General features: G+C 50.7%; 2 protein-coding genes across 2 annotated transcripts in view; both read left to right on the plus strand.

Moving 5' to 3' along the window:
- Positions 1–15,140, plus strand: part of CNP (2',3'-cyclic nucleotide 3' phosphodiesterase) — a 736,460-nt gene that overhangs the window by 691,179 nt on the left and 30,141 nt on the right. The gene's annotated exons all lie outside the window — the stretch shown is intronic.
- The window catches only part of ODAD4 (outer dynein arm docking complex subunit 4), a 41,191-nt gene that overhangs the window by 5,926 nt on the left and 20,125 nt on the right, over positions 1–15,140 (plus strand). The window contains exons 3-8 of the mRNA XM_050762645.1: positions 152–302; positions 1,040–1,101; positions 1,329–1,494; positions 3,120–3,344; positions 3,528–3,735; positions 14,140–14,226. Coding sequence (XP_050618602.1) covers positions 152–302; positions 1,040–1,101; positions 1,329–1,494; positions 3,120–3,344; positions 3,528–3,735; positions 14,140–14,226 — 899 coding nt within the window. The remainder of the gene's footprint in view (positions 1–151; positions 303–1,039; positions 1,102–1,328; positions 1,495–3,119; positions 3,345–3,527; positions 3,736–14,139; positions 14,227–15,140) is intronic.

Consider the following 15,140-nt stretch of genomic DNA (forward strand, 5'->3'; position numbering starts at 1 on the left):
TTGATGCCGTTTTCTCTTCGTAGGTCATTGCCTAAGTCCCTGCCCCCTGTATTCCAACCTTGACCCTCAACCCAGGACCCTTCTGTTCCACCACATGTGAGTCCTATAAGGCCTTATCTGTTCACATTGATTTGATTTCCTCCCATTCCAGGGGATTTTACAAAAGGCTGAGACACTGTACACCATGGGAGACTTTGAGTTTGCCTTGGTATTCTATCATCGAGGCTACAAGCTGAGGCCTGATCGGGAATTCAAAGTTGGCATTCAGAAAGCCCAGGAAGCCATCAACAACTCAGTGGGAAGTGAGTGGCCACAGGGCCTATGCCCTTATCCAGGAAGGTCCTTGGAATCCTTAGGTTTAGAGGAAGGCTGAGGTACAGCAGGTGAGCAGCCACCACCAGGCCTGCAGGGAGTCCCACACTTGGATTTGGCTGCTGCAGTGTTGTTGAGGATTAGTTGGGCATGGTGGCCGGCGCCACCTGTCCGCCGGGAAGACCATTCCCTGACGAACACACTGATCTCTGAGCGCTGCAGCCTTGGGTTTTCCTAAAGGTCAGCTTAGAAGGGCTGTTTCAAAGTAGGCCTGTCTTTAGCCTGGTGTCAAAAGCTAAAACGCGGTCCTGAGCCCAGCCTTCTGTAGTCCCTGGCTTCCTCCCTCACCACACGTATACCAAGGGCTGGCCTTAGCCATCAGCATTAAGGCAGGGGTAGAAGGGAAGCAAGTGAGAACAAGTGAGAGCTTGCTCTGTGGGTGGCAGGGCCTGGAAATGGACAGTTTCCCCTGTACCCTTGGCCTCCCTTTGTCTGGAAATCTGGCTGCCATAGCCTTGGGCTAGTGGGGGCTGTTAGCTCCTAGGAGTTATACCAAACAGCCTGCACCATTTGCTTACTAGGCTGGCTTAAGGCCAGCTTTGCCACAGCCTCCACCATCCCCCTGCCAAAGGCAGCCATTTCCACCTAAAAATATGTTATAGATCATGCGTGGGGGTTCTGGCCGTGGGGGCCTGGCCTACCTGAGCTCCAGCTTCTTTCCTTGCAGGTCCTTCTTCCATTAAGCTGGAGAACAAAGGGGACCTCTCCTTCTTAAGCAAGCAGGCTGAGGTAAGGGCCCTGGTTCTGCGGTTGTATCCCTCCAAGGGAAGAGGCTGTGTGTGCCTGAGAAGGGGTCTTGGGAGTCTAGCTGCAACCCGACCAGGCATACTCCGTGGCTCTTGGCCCACAGAAAGGTCCTGGAGTTGGAGGAATCTGGGATCACAGACCCTAGGGCCATGGCTGGGTATATTCTGCTCCTTGCTGAAGCTCTGCTGGGTGTTGCTCCATTTTCTTAGACTATAAAAGCCCAGCAGAAGCCTCAGCCCATGAGACACCTCTTACACCCCACCAAGGGAGAGCCCAAGCGGAAGGGCTCACTCAAGAGTGAGAAGACTGTTCGCCAGCTTCTGGGGGAGCTCTACGTGGACAAAGAGTATCTGGAGAAGCTCCTATTGGATGAAGGTTTCGGACAGTTTGTTGGCACAGGGCCTTGGGGGAAAGGAAATTTGGGTGGATGCTTCATGCATGAGCCGAAGGCAGAACCTGTCATATAATACTAGCTGACATGTACCTATGGACGGGTTTTATTAGCATTCTCATTTTACAGATGAGGAAACTGAGGCGCAGACCAACGGAAACTAAGGTCACATATAGGTAGGCAATGACATGGCTTACATTCGAATCCAGGAAGTCCAATTTTAGAGCAATGCTCCTAAGTGCTATGGTACCCTGGGAGGGAACAACAGAGATTTGGTCTCCTTTACCACCATAGTCCCTGAAGGGACATCCCCTTTGCCTTCAATCTTTACAATGGGCAAACGAATCCAGCACACAGGTGCTTGAATCCGAGGATATTAGTTCTAGGATGTTCTGAAACATCATCTGGTCCAAGTACTCCTTTCATAGATAAGGAAATAGAGACCCTGATTGGGGAGGAACTTTTACAAGTTGACAAACAAGTTTGTGGTGGAGTCACCAGCAGAACCCAGGCCTCTGACCTCCAGTCCAGTGCTCTTTCTTTTAAAGACAGTCTTGCTCTGTCGCCCAGGCTGGAGTGCAGTGGAGCAAACTTGGCTCACTGCCACCTCCATCTCCTGGGTTAAAGCGATTCTCCTGCCTCAGCCTCCCTAGTAGCTAGGATTACAGGCACCCACCACCACGCCCGGCTAATTTTTTGTATTTTTAGTAGAGATGGGGTGTCACCATGTTGGCCAGGCTGGTTTCGAACTCCGGACCTCAAGTGATTTGCCCGCCTCAGCCTCCCAAAGTGCTGGGATTATAGGTGTGAGCCACCACACCTGGCCAGTCTAGTGCTCTTCCCACCACACTGCTGCCAGTGACAGGATGAAGGACAGAGGCCTGAGATGAACGTCTCGCATTAACATGGGGATGGGAGTATTGCCATTAGCTGATAAGCCTGAGCAGGGTCACCTGTGAACCAAATGCCTCTTCTCCAGAATTGGCTTCCCAAGGTCATATATAGGGTTCCCTGTTCCGTGACACAGGAACAGCTTCACTGCTGGCACATCTCCTTGGCAACAGGCTGAATGCCTCCTGTTCTCCAGAGGACCTGCTGCAGAGGGAAGGGGTGGCTTGAATATTACCTCAAGTGGCCTTGTAGCTTTGCTACTGGCTGTAACCTCTGGCCAGGCAGTGAGCAGGAGTTGGGCACTCCCCTTCCAGCTCCCAGCATGCACAGGCCCACTGGGCACCTGGGAAATCACTGAGCACTGGCAGCCTGGGCCAGATTGTGCATTTAGACCCAGTGTTCTCTGAGGACACAGTTTGAACTGGGGAAGCCCCAAGGCTTCTCAGTGAGCCATCCACCAGCTGCCCCTTCTGGTTAGCTCCTCATATCTTGCCATAAGGTGCCCATACCATGGAACTCTCTGAAAGTGGGGCTCTGGCTGCATCCTGGCCTGGATAAACCCACTCTGCCACCATGCGCACTCACATTCCTCTCTGTTTCAACAACTCCAGGCAGAGCTCTTCACAGAGGGCCCTGCAGCAGCTACCGGGAGGCAACAGGAGGCAACCGCCTTAGAGGCCTGTTCTCCTTGGCGCCTCCTCACACCCCTTCCCCACAGACCTGATCAAAGGCACCATGAAGGGCGGCCTGACTGTGGAGGACCTCATCATGACGGGCATCAACTACCTGGATACTCACAGCAACTTCTGGAGGCAGCAAAAGCCGATCTATGCTAGGGAGCGGGACCGGAAGCTGATGCAAGAGAAATGGCTGCGGGACCACAAACGCCATCCCTCACAGACAGCCCATTACATCCTCAAGAGCCTGGAGGACATTGACATGTGTGGGTGTTGTTCTCAGAGGGTGGGGCAGGTGCCTCCAGTGCCTTGTCAGGTGGGGAAGGAGCAACCAGGTGTCTGAGCCCCTGGTCTCTCTGACCTGCAGATGGTGTCTGCAGGAAGAGGAGTTTCCCCGTCAGCCAAGAGGAGGCTGCCCTGGCCTCCACAGCACCCCTTTCCTTTCCCAGTGCTCACAAGCGGCAGTGCTGAAGGGAGTCTTCAGAAAGCCAAGAAAGTGCTGAAGAAGGTACTGGAATGGAATAAGGAAGAGGTACCCAACAAGGATGAACTGGTTGGAAACTTGTATAGCTGCATAGGGAATGCCCAGATTGAGCTGGGGCAGATGGCGGCAGCCCTGCAGAGCCACAGAAAGGACCTGGAGATCGCCAAGGAATAGTGAGTGCCCTAGGGGAGGCCACTGGCGTGAGCCTACAGAGAAGGACACCTGGGGCTATCTGAGGCCCTTGCCAGGGCTGCTGGTGGCTTGACTCCCATTTTCTGCTCTGCATGCCCGAGGTAGATTCTCCCGGAGGTGGGGACCACCTGCCCAGGACTGAGGGTGGGGGCATCTAGACTGTTAGCTTCTTTGCCACAAAAAGGGTAGTGGCTCAAAATTCCAAAAAGCTACCCAATGATCTGGCTCTTAGGGGTGTTTATATTCTTACATCATCTTGACAAGCACGCATGAAGCCCCAGACATGCCAGATGCTGCTAGTGTGGGAACACAGTAATAACCAGACACAAGGGTCATTTCCTTGCAGATATCAAGCAAAAAGGGACATAACTAATTAATTGCAATGGTGATAAGTGCCACAGAAGAAAAGTACAGAATCCTGTGTGGTGAGAAATACATTCCAGGAGGACTTGATGACATTGGGAAACACACAGGGCCTATGGAAAGGCCCTGAGACAGGAGGGTACTTAAGGCTGGAGAGCACAGCATATTGCCAGGGAGAGTGGCCAAGAGGAGACTGAAGGAAGTGGGCAGGGGTCAGATCAAGCAGGGTCTTGTAAAACTGGTGCTGACCAAGAGCACGGGCTGTGGAGTCAGGCAGATCTAGGCTGTGGAACTTGGGCCGCACAGCCGTGGGACCTGAGACAAGTCACTTTAGCTCCCTCAGCCTCAGGGTCTCCTCTGTTAGCTGGGCACCCTGTAGGGTGGAAGGGAGGATGAAATGCAGAAGTACATGTACAGACCTTAGGACAGTACCTGGTATCCACAGTAGTAGTAATACCAGCTCTCCAGAAATGAGCTCTTCTCAAGACTTGCTGGCTTCCACCCAGAGGTTCCATTGCTTTCTCAGCATCCTGGTTCTACCCTTTGGAGTCCTTCTTTTTTTTTTTTTGAGACAGAGTTTCACTCTTATTGCCCAGGCTGGAGTGCAATGGCACGATCTCGGCTCACCACAACCTCCGCCTTCCAGGTTCAAGCAATTCTCCTGCCTCAGCCTCCCAGGTAGCTAGGATTACAGGCATGCACCACTACGCCCAGCTAATTTTGTATTTTTAGTAGAGACAGGGTTTCTCCATGTTGAGGCTGGTCTCGAACTCCTGACCTCAGGTGATCCACCTGCCTCAGCCTCCCAAAGTGCTGGGATTACAGGCGTGAGCCACCGCGCCTGGCCTGGAGTCATTCTTGACTTCCTCCTGCCTGGTTTCTATTCATCTCACCAGTCTGAGCCTCCTTGGTCTCCCATCATCCCATTTGCCCTCACAGCGCCCAGCCCTCAGCCGACCTGAGTCCTGCTGCTTTCCCTGCCTCTGCCGTCTCTCTCCAGCTCCTCCTGCAAATCTCCAGAGACACATGCTATGAACTCTCCCTCCCCTGCTCACAAGTGGGCCTGGGCCCCTCACTGCCTGCAGGTTAAAGATCAAGCCCCTTTGCTTGACCCTCAGGCCCTCTCTAAACCCACCCTTGCCCTCTTATAGCAATCTTCCCTTGGGGTCAAACGTTCCTGAACATTACTGCCTCCTGCACTTTCATCTTCACTGATCCAAGCCCCACATGCTTTCCATTCCCAGTTCATTTCTCGCCTGCCTCCACTGTGCTGAGCAGGAATATCCCATATTGGCCATCCCGTATTAGAAAAAAACAGCTTTCGGGACAGACCTGTCTTTGATCCCTGGCTCTGCCACTTAGAAGCTGCGTGGATTTGATTAAGTTGCTCCTCTACTCAGTTTCGTCATCTCTAATGAAGGCATAGTAATACCAACCCACAGGGATTGTGGGGATTAGATATGATGTATACATATGGTACCTTGGATCCAGCCATCTCCAATGCACAAATGAGTTAGGAATCTTTACTTCTCACCAGACCTCTCTCCTGAGCCTCAGACCTCTGTGTCCAGCAGATTCTAAGACATTTCCATCTGGATGTCCCACAAGAATCCTAAACTTAACATGTTGAAATCAGAATCCCTTATCTTCCTCCCAAAGTTACTTCTTGAGGGTTCCCCATCTGCGAGGATAGCAGTGTTGGCCACTCAATCCCCAAGCCAGAAGCCCGGAGGTTTCCCAGACACCTCCCTCCCCTCACTGTTTTTGCTATATTGCTCAGGTTGGTATGGATGACAGGCGTGAGCCACCGCGCCTGGCCCCCTCACTGTTCATGCCCAGCACCGGCCATGTCCTGTCCTGTCTGTGCTTTCTCTGTTTCCCTCCCACAACTCAGTCCAGACCCTCCTTACTTCTTGCCTGTTTCCTCTGACCTGGGCTTCCTACAGCTCAGCTGACCTTTCTCTGAAAAGCAACTCCTGTGGTTGGGATGAAGTTTCAATGCCCTGCTCAACACAGGTTGCCCTTCTTCACTTGACTTCTCCTGGCCTCTCTTGACCTGGCTTTCTCAAGGCCCCCAGGCATTCTGGGCCCCAGCCAGTGCAGAGCTCTGTGCATATCCTCCAGCCCCAGGAATGCTTTCCTTTTCCCCAGCACTTTAATTTATCAGGCTGCCTCCACCCATTCTTCAACATTTCAATAAAGGTTGAAAAGCCTGCCTCCTAGGCCAAGCTCGGTGGCTCACGCCTGTAATTCCAGCACTTTGGGAGGCCGAGGTGGGCAGATCATGAGGTCAGGAGATCGAGACCATCCTGGCTAACATGGTGAAACCTCATCTCTACTAAAAATACAAAAAAATTAGCCGGGCGTGATGGCGGTCGCCTGTAGTCCCAGCTACTTGGGAGGCTGAGGCAGGAGAATGGTGTGAACCCAGGAGTCGGAGCTTACAGTGAGCCAAGATCGGGCCACTGCACTCCAACCTGGGCGACAGAGCGAGACTCCATCTCAAAAAAAAAAAAAAAAAAAAAGCCTGCCTCTTGCCTCAGGGGGTACAAATCCCTCCCCTGGGCTCCCTCTCCACAGGTAGCCTGTCTGCCCTGTTAGACTTTGGAAGGTGCTATTCCCAGCACCTGCCACACAGTGGGCATGTAATGAATGTGTGCTAAGTGACTAAATAAGTAAACAGAGGTGTTCCTTAATTTTAGTTCAATTCCTTTTTTTTTTTTTTTAAGATGGAGTCTTGCTCATCGCCCAGGCTGGAGTGCAGTGGCACGATCTTGGCTCACTGCAAGCTCCGCCTCCCGGGTTCACGCCATTCTCCTGTTTCAGCCTCCGGAGTAGCTGGGACTACAGGCGCCCGCCACCACGCCCTGCTAATTTTTTGTATTTTTAGCACAGACAGGGTTTCACCGTGTTAGCCAGGATGGTCTCAATCTCCTGACCTTGTGATCCGCCCGCCTTGGCCTCCCAAAGTGCTGGGATTACAGGCGTGAGCCACTGTGCCCGGCCTTTTTTTGGAGACAGAGTTTCACTCTTCTTGCCTAGGCTGGAGTGCAATGGAGTGATCTCAGCTCACTGCAACCTCCACCTCCCTGGTTCAAGTGATTCTCCTACCTCAGCCTCCTAAGTAGCTGGGATTATTGGCAGCCTGGCTAATTTTGTGTTTTCAGTAGAGATGGGGTTTTACCATATTGGCCAGGCTAGTCTCTAACTCCTGACCTCAGGTGATCCACCCGCCTTGGCCTCCCAAAGTGCTAGGATTACAGGTGTGAGCCACCATGCCCAGCCTATTAGTTTTTAAACATCCACTAATGGGCCTCACCCAGGCTCACTCCAGTCTTCCTTGTGAGTCCTGTGTGCTTCAGGGGCTCCCTCATTCTAATTAGCCACTTGCTGATTAGCCACTTACTAGTCTAAGTGGTTTTTTTCAGTGCCCACGGCACTCATTTATTTCTCTGAATAATCTGTAAATTATTTGATCACATGCTTTATTTTTGCTATTATGATTTTTAGTATATATTGTCATAAAAAATGAACATATTACAGCTTATTCACTCATTCAACTCGCCAGAACAGAGCACCCATTCTAGAAGAGGGGATCCACTCTGATGGGCTGTGACAGCAGCAGGTGCACAGTGAGGCCCAGGGACCAAGGAGAGAGGCAGGTGGGAACTTGGCAGGGGCCTCAGGGAGGGCAGCAGGGTCAGTAAGGTGGGCAAGGGGAAGGAAGAAGGGGAGCTTGGGTAGGGCAGAAAGATGTGGCAGGGATGGAGGACTTGGAGAACCACAGGTAGGCAGGTGGGGCAGGGCTAGGGACCAGGGCCTGCAGGCAGTGGGAGGTCTGGATGCCATGCCTGGAAACCGGTTCAGCCCTCAGGCACTGAGGCCCAGAAAATAGTGGGGTTTTTTTGTGTGTTTTGTTTTGTTTTGTTTTGTTTTAGAAACAGGGTATTGCTCTGCTGCCCAGGCTAGAGTGTAGTGGTGCAATCGTATTTCACTGCAGCCTCCAACTCTTAGGCTCAGGCAATCTTCCTGCCTCACCCGCTGAGTAGCTGGGACTACTGGCATGAGCCATTGTGCCCATGTTTTGTTTTTACGTACTATAATGTCAGACTTGCAGGCTTGAACCGGAACTGGGTGGTACTGAGAGCAAAACCTGAAAGTTGTCCCCCACAACCCACTTCCCGTCACTTCCCGGGATGATCTTGTTGGAATGTGTCCTCTGGCCCCTTTTCAATGTATTTACCTACATAGTCATGTACATATGTAGGATTTTTAAAACAAAAGCAGTTCCTTGCTATTTTTAAATTTTTTTTTTTTAAAAAAGAATGTGTCTTCCTCTCAAAAATAACCACAGGTCAGGCACAGTGGCTCATGCCTGTAATCCCAGCACTTTGGGATGTCACACGTGTCCGTGTGAAGAGACCACCAAACAGGCTTTGTGTGAGCAACGAGGCTGTTTATTTCACCTGGGTGCAGGCGGGCTGAGTCCAAAAAGAGTCAGCAAAGGGTGGTGGGATTATCATTAGTTCTTATAGGTTTGGGATAGGTGTATAAAATACATTCTTAACCACGAGGCAGAATATTACAAACTACCTTCTTTTTTTTTTTTTTTTTTTTTTGAGACGGAGTCTCTGCCGCCCGGGCTGGAGTGCAGTGGCCGGATCTCAGCTCACTGCAAGCTCCGCCTCCCGGGTTCACGCCATTCTCCTGCCTCAGCCTCCCAAGTAGTTGGGACTACAGGCGCCCGCCACCTCGCCCGGCTAGTTTTTTGTATTTTTTAGTAGAGACGGGGTTTCACCGTGTTAGCCAGGATGGTCTCGATCTCCTGACCTCGTGATCCGCCCGTCTCGGCCTCCCAAAGTGCTGGGATTACAGGCCTGAGCCACCGCGCCCGGCTACAAACTACCTTCTTAAGGGAAGGGGAGACTATATCGTATCACCTAGGGTGGGGCAGGAACAAATCACAATGGTGGAATGTCATCAGTTAAGGCTATTTTCACTTCTTTTGTGATTCTTCAGTTACTTCAGGCCATCTGGATATATACGTGCAGGTCACAGGGAATATGATGGCTTAGCTTGGGCTCAGAGGCCTGATATGCCTGTCTTCTTATATTAATAAGAAAAATAACATAAAATAGTGTTGACGTGTTGGGGCAGCAAAAATTTTGGGGGGCGTGGTATGGAGAGATAATGGGCGATGTTTCTCAGGGCTGCTTCAAGCGGGATTAGGGGCAGCATGGGAACCTAGAGTGGGAGAGATTAAGCTGAATGAATTTTGTGATAAGGGGTGATACTGTGGGGTTGTTAGAAGAAATATTTGTCATATAGAATGATTGGTGATGGCCTGGATGCAGTTTTGTATGAATTGAAAACCTAAACGGAAGACACAAGCTCCAAATAAAAGAAGGAGAAAAATAGGTATTAAAGGACTAGTAATTGGGAGGACCCAAGACATCCAATTGGAGAGTGCCCAAGAGGGTTCAGCATAATTACTTGCTTGATGGGCGAGTTTTTGGGAAAAGACCATTAGTCCGTTTTACCTTTCCTGAAGATTGAGGATGATAAGGGGTATGAAGTTTCCACTGAATACCAAGAGCCTGAGAAACTGCTTGGGTGATTTGACTAATAAAGGCAGGTCCATTATCGGACTGTATAGAGGTGGGAAGGCCAAACTGAGGAATTATGTCTGACAAAAGGGAAGAAATGACCGCAGTGGCCTCTCAGACCCTGTGGGAAAGGCCTCTTCCCATCCAGTGAAAGGGTCTACCCAGACCAAGAGGTATTTTAGTTTCCTGACTCGAGGCATGTGAGTAAAGTCAATTTGCCAGTCCTGGGTGGGGGCAAATCCCTGAGCTTGATGTGTAGGGAAGGGAGGGGGTCTGAACAATCCCTGAGGAGTAGTAGAATAGCAGATGGAACACTGAGAAGTGATTTCCTTATGGATAGATTTCCACAATGGAAAGGAAATGAGAGGTTAGGTACCAAGAGGTGGGCTAGCAGCTTGTAACCTACATGGAGGCCGGGAACGGTGGCTCAAGCCTGTAATCCCAGCGCTTTGGGAGGCCGAGACGGGCGGATCACGAGGTCAGGAGATCGAGACCATCCTGGCTAATATGGTGAAACCCCGTCTCTACTAAAAATACAAAAAACTAGCCGGGCGAGGTGGTGGGCGCCTGTAGTCCCAGCTACTCGGGAGGCTGAGGCAGGAGAATGGCGTAAACCCGGGAGGCGGAGCTTGCAGTGAGCTGAGATCCGGCCACTGCACTCCAGCCTGGGCGACAAAGCGAGACTCCGTCTCAAAAAAAAAAAAAAAAAAAAAAAACCTACATGGAAGAGGTCATGAAATGACAATAGAATAGAATGGGCCTGTGAGGCTGGAAGGAGATACTTTCCTTGGTCCAAGAACCATTTGCCTTGTTTGGGAAGAGATTGATAGGTGGAAGTTTCAGTGGGAGAGTAGGTGGGAGTGACCAATGAGAAAGAGAAAAACTGGCCATGAGGGACAGAAGTTGGAATGCTAGCTGCTTCTTTAGGTACCTTATCAGCATAAGCGTTGCCCTGAGCGATGGGATCTGATGCCTTTTGGTGGCCCTTGTAGTGTATGACTCCACCTTCTTTTGGAAGTAAAGCAGCCTTGAGAAGAGTTTTTATTAAGGAGGCATTAATGATGGAGGACTCTTGTGTAGTGAGGAAATTTCTTTCTGCCCATATAACAGCATGGTGGTGCAGGATATGGAAGGCATATTTAGAGTTAGTGTAAATGTTGACACATAGTCCCTTTGCAAGAGTGAGGGCCTGAGTTAAGGCAATGAGTTCAGCTTGCTGAGAGGTAGTGGTGGGGGTGCAGAAAGTATATGTGTTAGGTGTAAGGAAGAAAATAGATTTTGGAAGTTAGGAGAACTGTAGAGAGCATAGTTTATGATTTTGAGGGCCTCTAAAAGTATTAAGGCAGTGGCAGCCACTGCACGCAGACATGAGGGCTAGGCTAAAACAGTAAGGTCAAGTTGTTTAGATAAAAAGGCTACAGGGCGCAGTCCTGGTCCTTGTGTAAGAATTCTGACTGCACAGCCCTGCACTTTGGCTGTGTGTAATGAAAAGGGTTGGGATGAGTCAGGGAGAGCTAGTGTGGGAGCAGTCTTTAAAGCTGTCTTCGAGGAACAGAAAGAGGAGTGGGGAAAGGATTTAGGATCTATGGGGTCAGCTAGGTTTATCTAGAATAGAATAATGGGTTGTGGAGGGAGGTATTGAGGATAGGAGAGTATATGGGTTTGGCACCACAGGGTGGATAGGCAAGACAATTTGGTTGATAAAGCACAGATCCTGAACTAACCTGTAAGCCTTGTCTAACTTGTTGAACTAACCTGTAAGGTTTTTGGACAGGTAAAACGGGGGAATTGTAAGGAGAGTTTACAGGCTTTAAAAGGCCATGCCATAACAGGCAAGTGATAACAGGCTTTAATCCTTTTAAAGCATGCTGTGGGATGGGATATTGTCATTGAGTGGGGTAAGGGTGATTAGGTTTTAACGGGATGGTAAGGGGTGCATGATTGGTTGCCAAGGAGGGAGTAGAGGTGTCCTATACTTGTGGATTAAGGTGGGGAGATAAAGGGGAGGATGTGAAGGGGGCTTTGAACTGGGGAAAAGGGCAGCAATGAGGTGTGGCTATAGCCTAGGAATAGTCAGGGAAGCAGATAATTTAGTTAAAATGTCTTGACCTAATAGGGGAGCTGGGCAGGTGGGGATAACTAAAAAGGAGTGTGTAAAAGAATGTTGTCCAAGTTGGCACCGGGGAGTTTTAAGGGGTCTAGAAGCCTGGCCGTCAACATCCACAACAGTTATGGAGGCAAAGGAAATAGGCCCTTGAAAAGAAGGTGATGTGGAGTAGGTAGCCTCTGTATGGATTAAGAAGGGGATGGACTTACCCTCCACTGTAAGAGTTACCCAAAGCTCGGCATCCATGATGGTCCAGGGGGCCTCCGAGGTGATTGGGCAGTGTTAGTCTTTAGCTGCTAAGCTGAGGAGATCTGGGAAGGAGTCAGCCAAGGAACGTTGGGTTTGGGCTCCAGGGGCTTTAGGAGCGGCGGCAGTGTGAGTCGGACAGTCCGACCTCCAGTGGGGGCCTGCACAGACATGGCTTAGGAGGAATCCCAGGCTGTGGGCATTCTGAGGCCCAGTGGCCAGGCTTTTGGCATTTGAAGCAAGGTCCACGAGGATGTTTTGAAGGAGCCCCTAGGAGCTGTGGCTTGTATGTTCTGAAGTTCTTGTACGCTGGAGACGTGGTTGTAGGTTGTCTTACGGTGGAGGCAAGTAGCTGTAACTCAGAAATGTGTTGTTGTCTGGCTTCCTCCTCTCTATTATTGTACACCTTGAAGGCGAGGTTGATTAATTCCTGTTGCAGGGTTTGAGGGCCGGATTTCAATTTTTGAAGCTTTTTTCTAATGTCAGGAGCTGACTGGGTGATAAAATGGATATTAAGAATAAGGTGTAGGCTGGGCACGGTGGCTCATGCCTGTAATCCCAGCACTTTGGGAGGCTGAGGCAGGTGGATCACAAGGTCAGGAGATCGAGACCATCCTGGCTAACACGGTGAAACCCCGTCTCTCCTAAAAAAAATACAAAAAACTAGCCGGGCGAGGTGGCGGGCGCCTGTAGTCCCAGCTACTCGGGAGGCTGAGGCAGGAGAATGGCGTGAACCTGGGAGGTGGAGCTTGCAGTGAGCCAAGATCGTGCCACTGCACTCCAGCCTGGGCAACAGAGCAGGACTCTGTCTCAAAATAATAATAATAATAATAATAAGGTGGCCTTCTGGCCCCTTTGGGTCTAGGGCAGTAAAGGGTCTAAGGGTTACTGCTAAGCAGGCCATGAACTGGGCTAGGTTTTTATATTTGATGAAAAAGAGCCTAAACGCTAACTGATTTGGGAGAGGTGGGAAAAAGAAAAAGGAACATTAACCTTGACTGTGCCTGTAGCTCTAGCCACCTTTTTAAGAGGAAATTGTTGGGCAGGTGGGGGAGGGCTAGTAGTGGAACAAAACTGTAAGGGGGACCAGGTGTGAGGAGGGGAGGTGATAAAAGGATTATAGGGTGGGGGAGCGGAGGCTGAGGAAAAATTGGGACCTGGCGAGGAGCAGCCTAGGGAGGAGAGGTCAGATGGGTCTGTAGAAAAGGAAGATTCAAAAGACTCAGTGACGCTTGGGGTTGGGACTGAAGGGACAGGCGGGAGGCAAAGGAGGAGGATGTGGGACAAGTTGCATTGAGAACAGGGACTAGGGAGGGACCGATGTGTAAAAGAATGCCTGGACGTCAGGCACCTCAGATCGTTTGTCCATTTTTCGACAAAAATCATCCAGGTCTTGTAAAATGGAGAAATCAAAAGTACCATTTTCTGGCTATTTAGAACCACTATGGGCAACTTTCCGCCCTCCATTCCCCCATTACAGAGTTTGTATTGGGGCCAAGCGGTGTTGCAGAAGAAAATAAGATGCTTAGGTTTTAGGTCAGGTGAGAGTTGAAGAGGTTTTAAGTTTTTAAGAACACAGGCTAAGGGAGAAGATGGGGGAATGGAGGGCGGAAAGTTGCCCATAGTGAAGGAGGTAAGTTTAAAGAGAAAGGTAGAGACACAGAGAAGGGGTGTAGGGAGCAGCCCTGGGCTGCAATGTGGGTGAGCAGCCAAAGCAAGCATCCCCGCAATTGACTTGTCACCAAGGGAATGTGGGTGAATGACCAAGGCAGGCGTCCCTGCGGTGATCAGACACCAATGGAATGTGGGTGAATAATCAATCAGGCATCCCCGCAGTGATTAAAAACCAAGGGAAGACTGTCTTCCCAAGTCCGTGCTCAGCGCCGGAGTTTTGGGTCCACGGATGAAATGTGTCTCATCCTTGCCAGGCTGGACATTGTCCCTCCAACTGAAACCCTGAGTTTCTGAGGCCAGGGATCCTGTCTTTGCCTTCGTTCCTATTTCCACAGTGCCTAGAACAGCTGATTTTCTAGTGAATGGCTTATTTTGCTTCTTCCCTACAGTGACCTTCCTGATGCAAAATCCAGAGCCCTTGACAACATTGGCAGAGTTTTTGCCAGAGTTGGGAAATTCCAGCAAGCCATTGACACGTGAGTGACCAAGAATTGCCTCTCCCCCACCTTCATGGTTAGAACTTCTCATCTTAACATGAAAATTTGTTTCCAGTGATAAGAATCCAGCCTGGGCGGCCGGGCGTGGTGGCTCAAGCCTGTAATCCCAGCACTTTGGGAGGCCGAGATGGGCGGATCACGAGGTCAGGAGATCGAGACCATCCTGGCTAACATGGTGAAACCCCGTCTCTACTAAAAAATACAAAAAACTAGCCGGGCGAGGTGGTGGGCACCTGTAGTCCCAGCTACTCGGGAGGCTGAGGCAGGAGAATGGCGTAAACCTGGGAGGCGGAGCTTGCAGTGAGCTGAGATCCGGCCACTGCACTCCAGCCTGGGCGACAGAGCGAGACTCCGTCTCAAAAATAAAAAAAGAATCCAGGCCGGGCGCGGTGGCTCAAGCCTGTAATCCCAGCACTTTGGGAGGCCGAGACGGGCGGATCACGAGGTCAGGAGATCGAGACCATCCTAGCTGACACGGTGAAACCCCGTCTCTACTTTAAAAAAATACAAAAAACTAGCCGGGCGAGGCGGCGGCGCCTGTAGTCCCAGCTACTCGGGAGGCTGAGGCAGGAGAATGGCGTGAACCCGGGAGGCGGAGCTTGCAGTGAGCTGAGATCCGGCCACTGCACTCCAGCCTGGGCGGCAGAGCGAGACTCCGTCTCAAAAAAAAAAAAAAAAAAAAAAAAAAAGAATCCAGCCTGGGCAACATAGGAAGACTCCCTCTCTACAAAAAAAAAAAAAAAAAATTAGCCGGGCATACTGTCCTGTGCCTGTGGTCCCAGCTACTTGGGAGGCTGAGGTGGGAGGATTACATGAGCCTGGGAGGTTGAGGCTGCAGTGAGACATGATCACACTACTGCACTCCAGCCTAGACCACATGTTACCGGTGGAAG

This window comes from Macaca thibetana, chromosome 16, assembly GCF_024542745.1.
Source record: "Macaca thibetana thibetana isolate TM-01 chromosome 16, ASM2454274v1, whole genome shotgun sequence".
NCBI lineage: Eukaryota > Metazoa > Chordata > Mammalia > Primates > Cercopithecidae > Macaca > Macaca thibetana.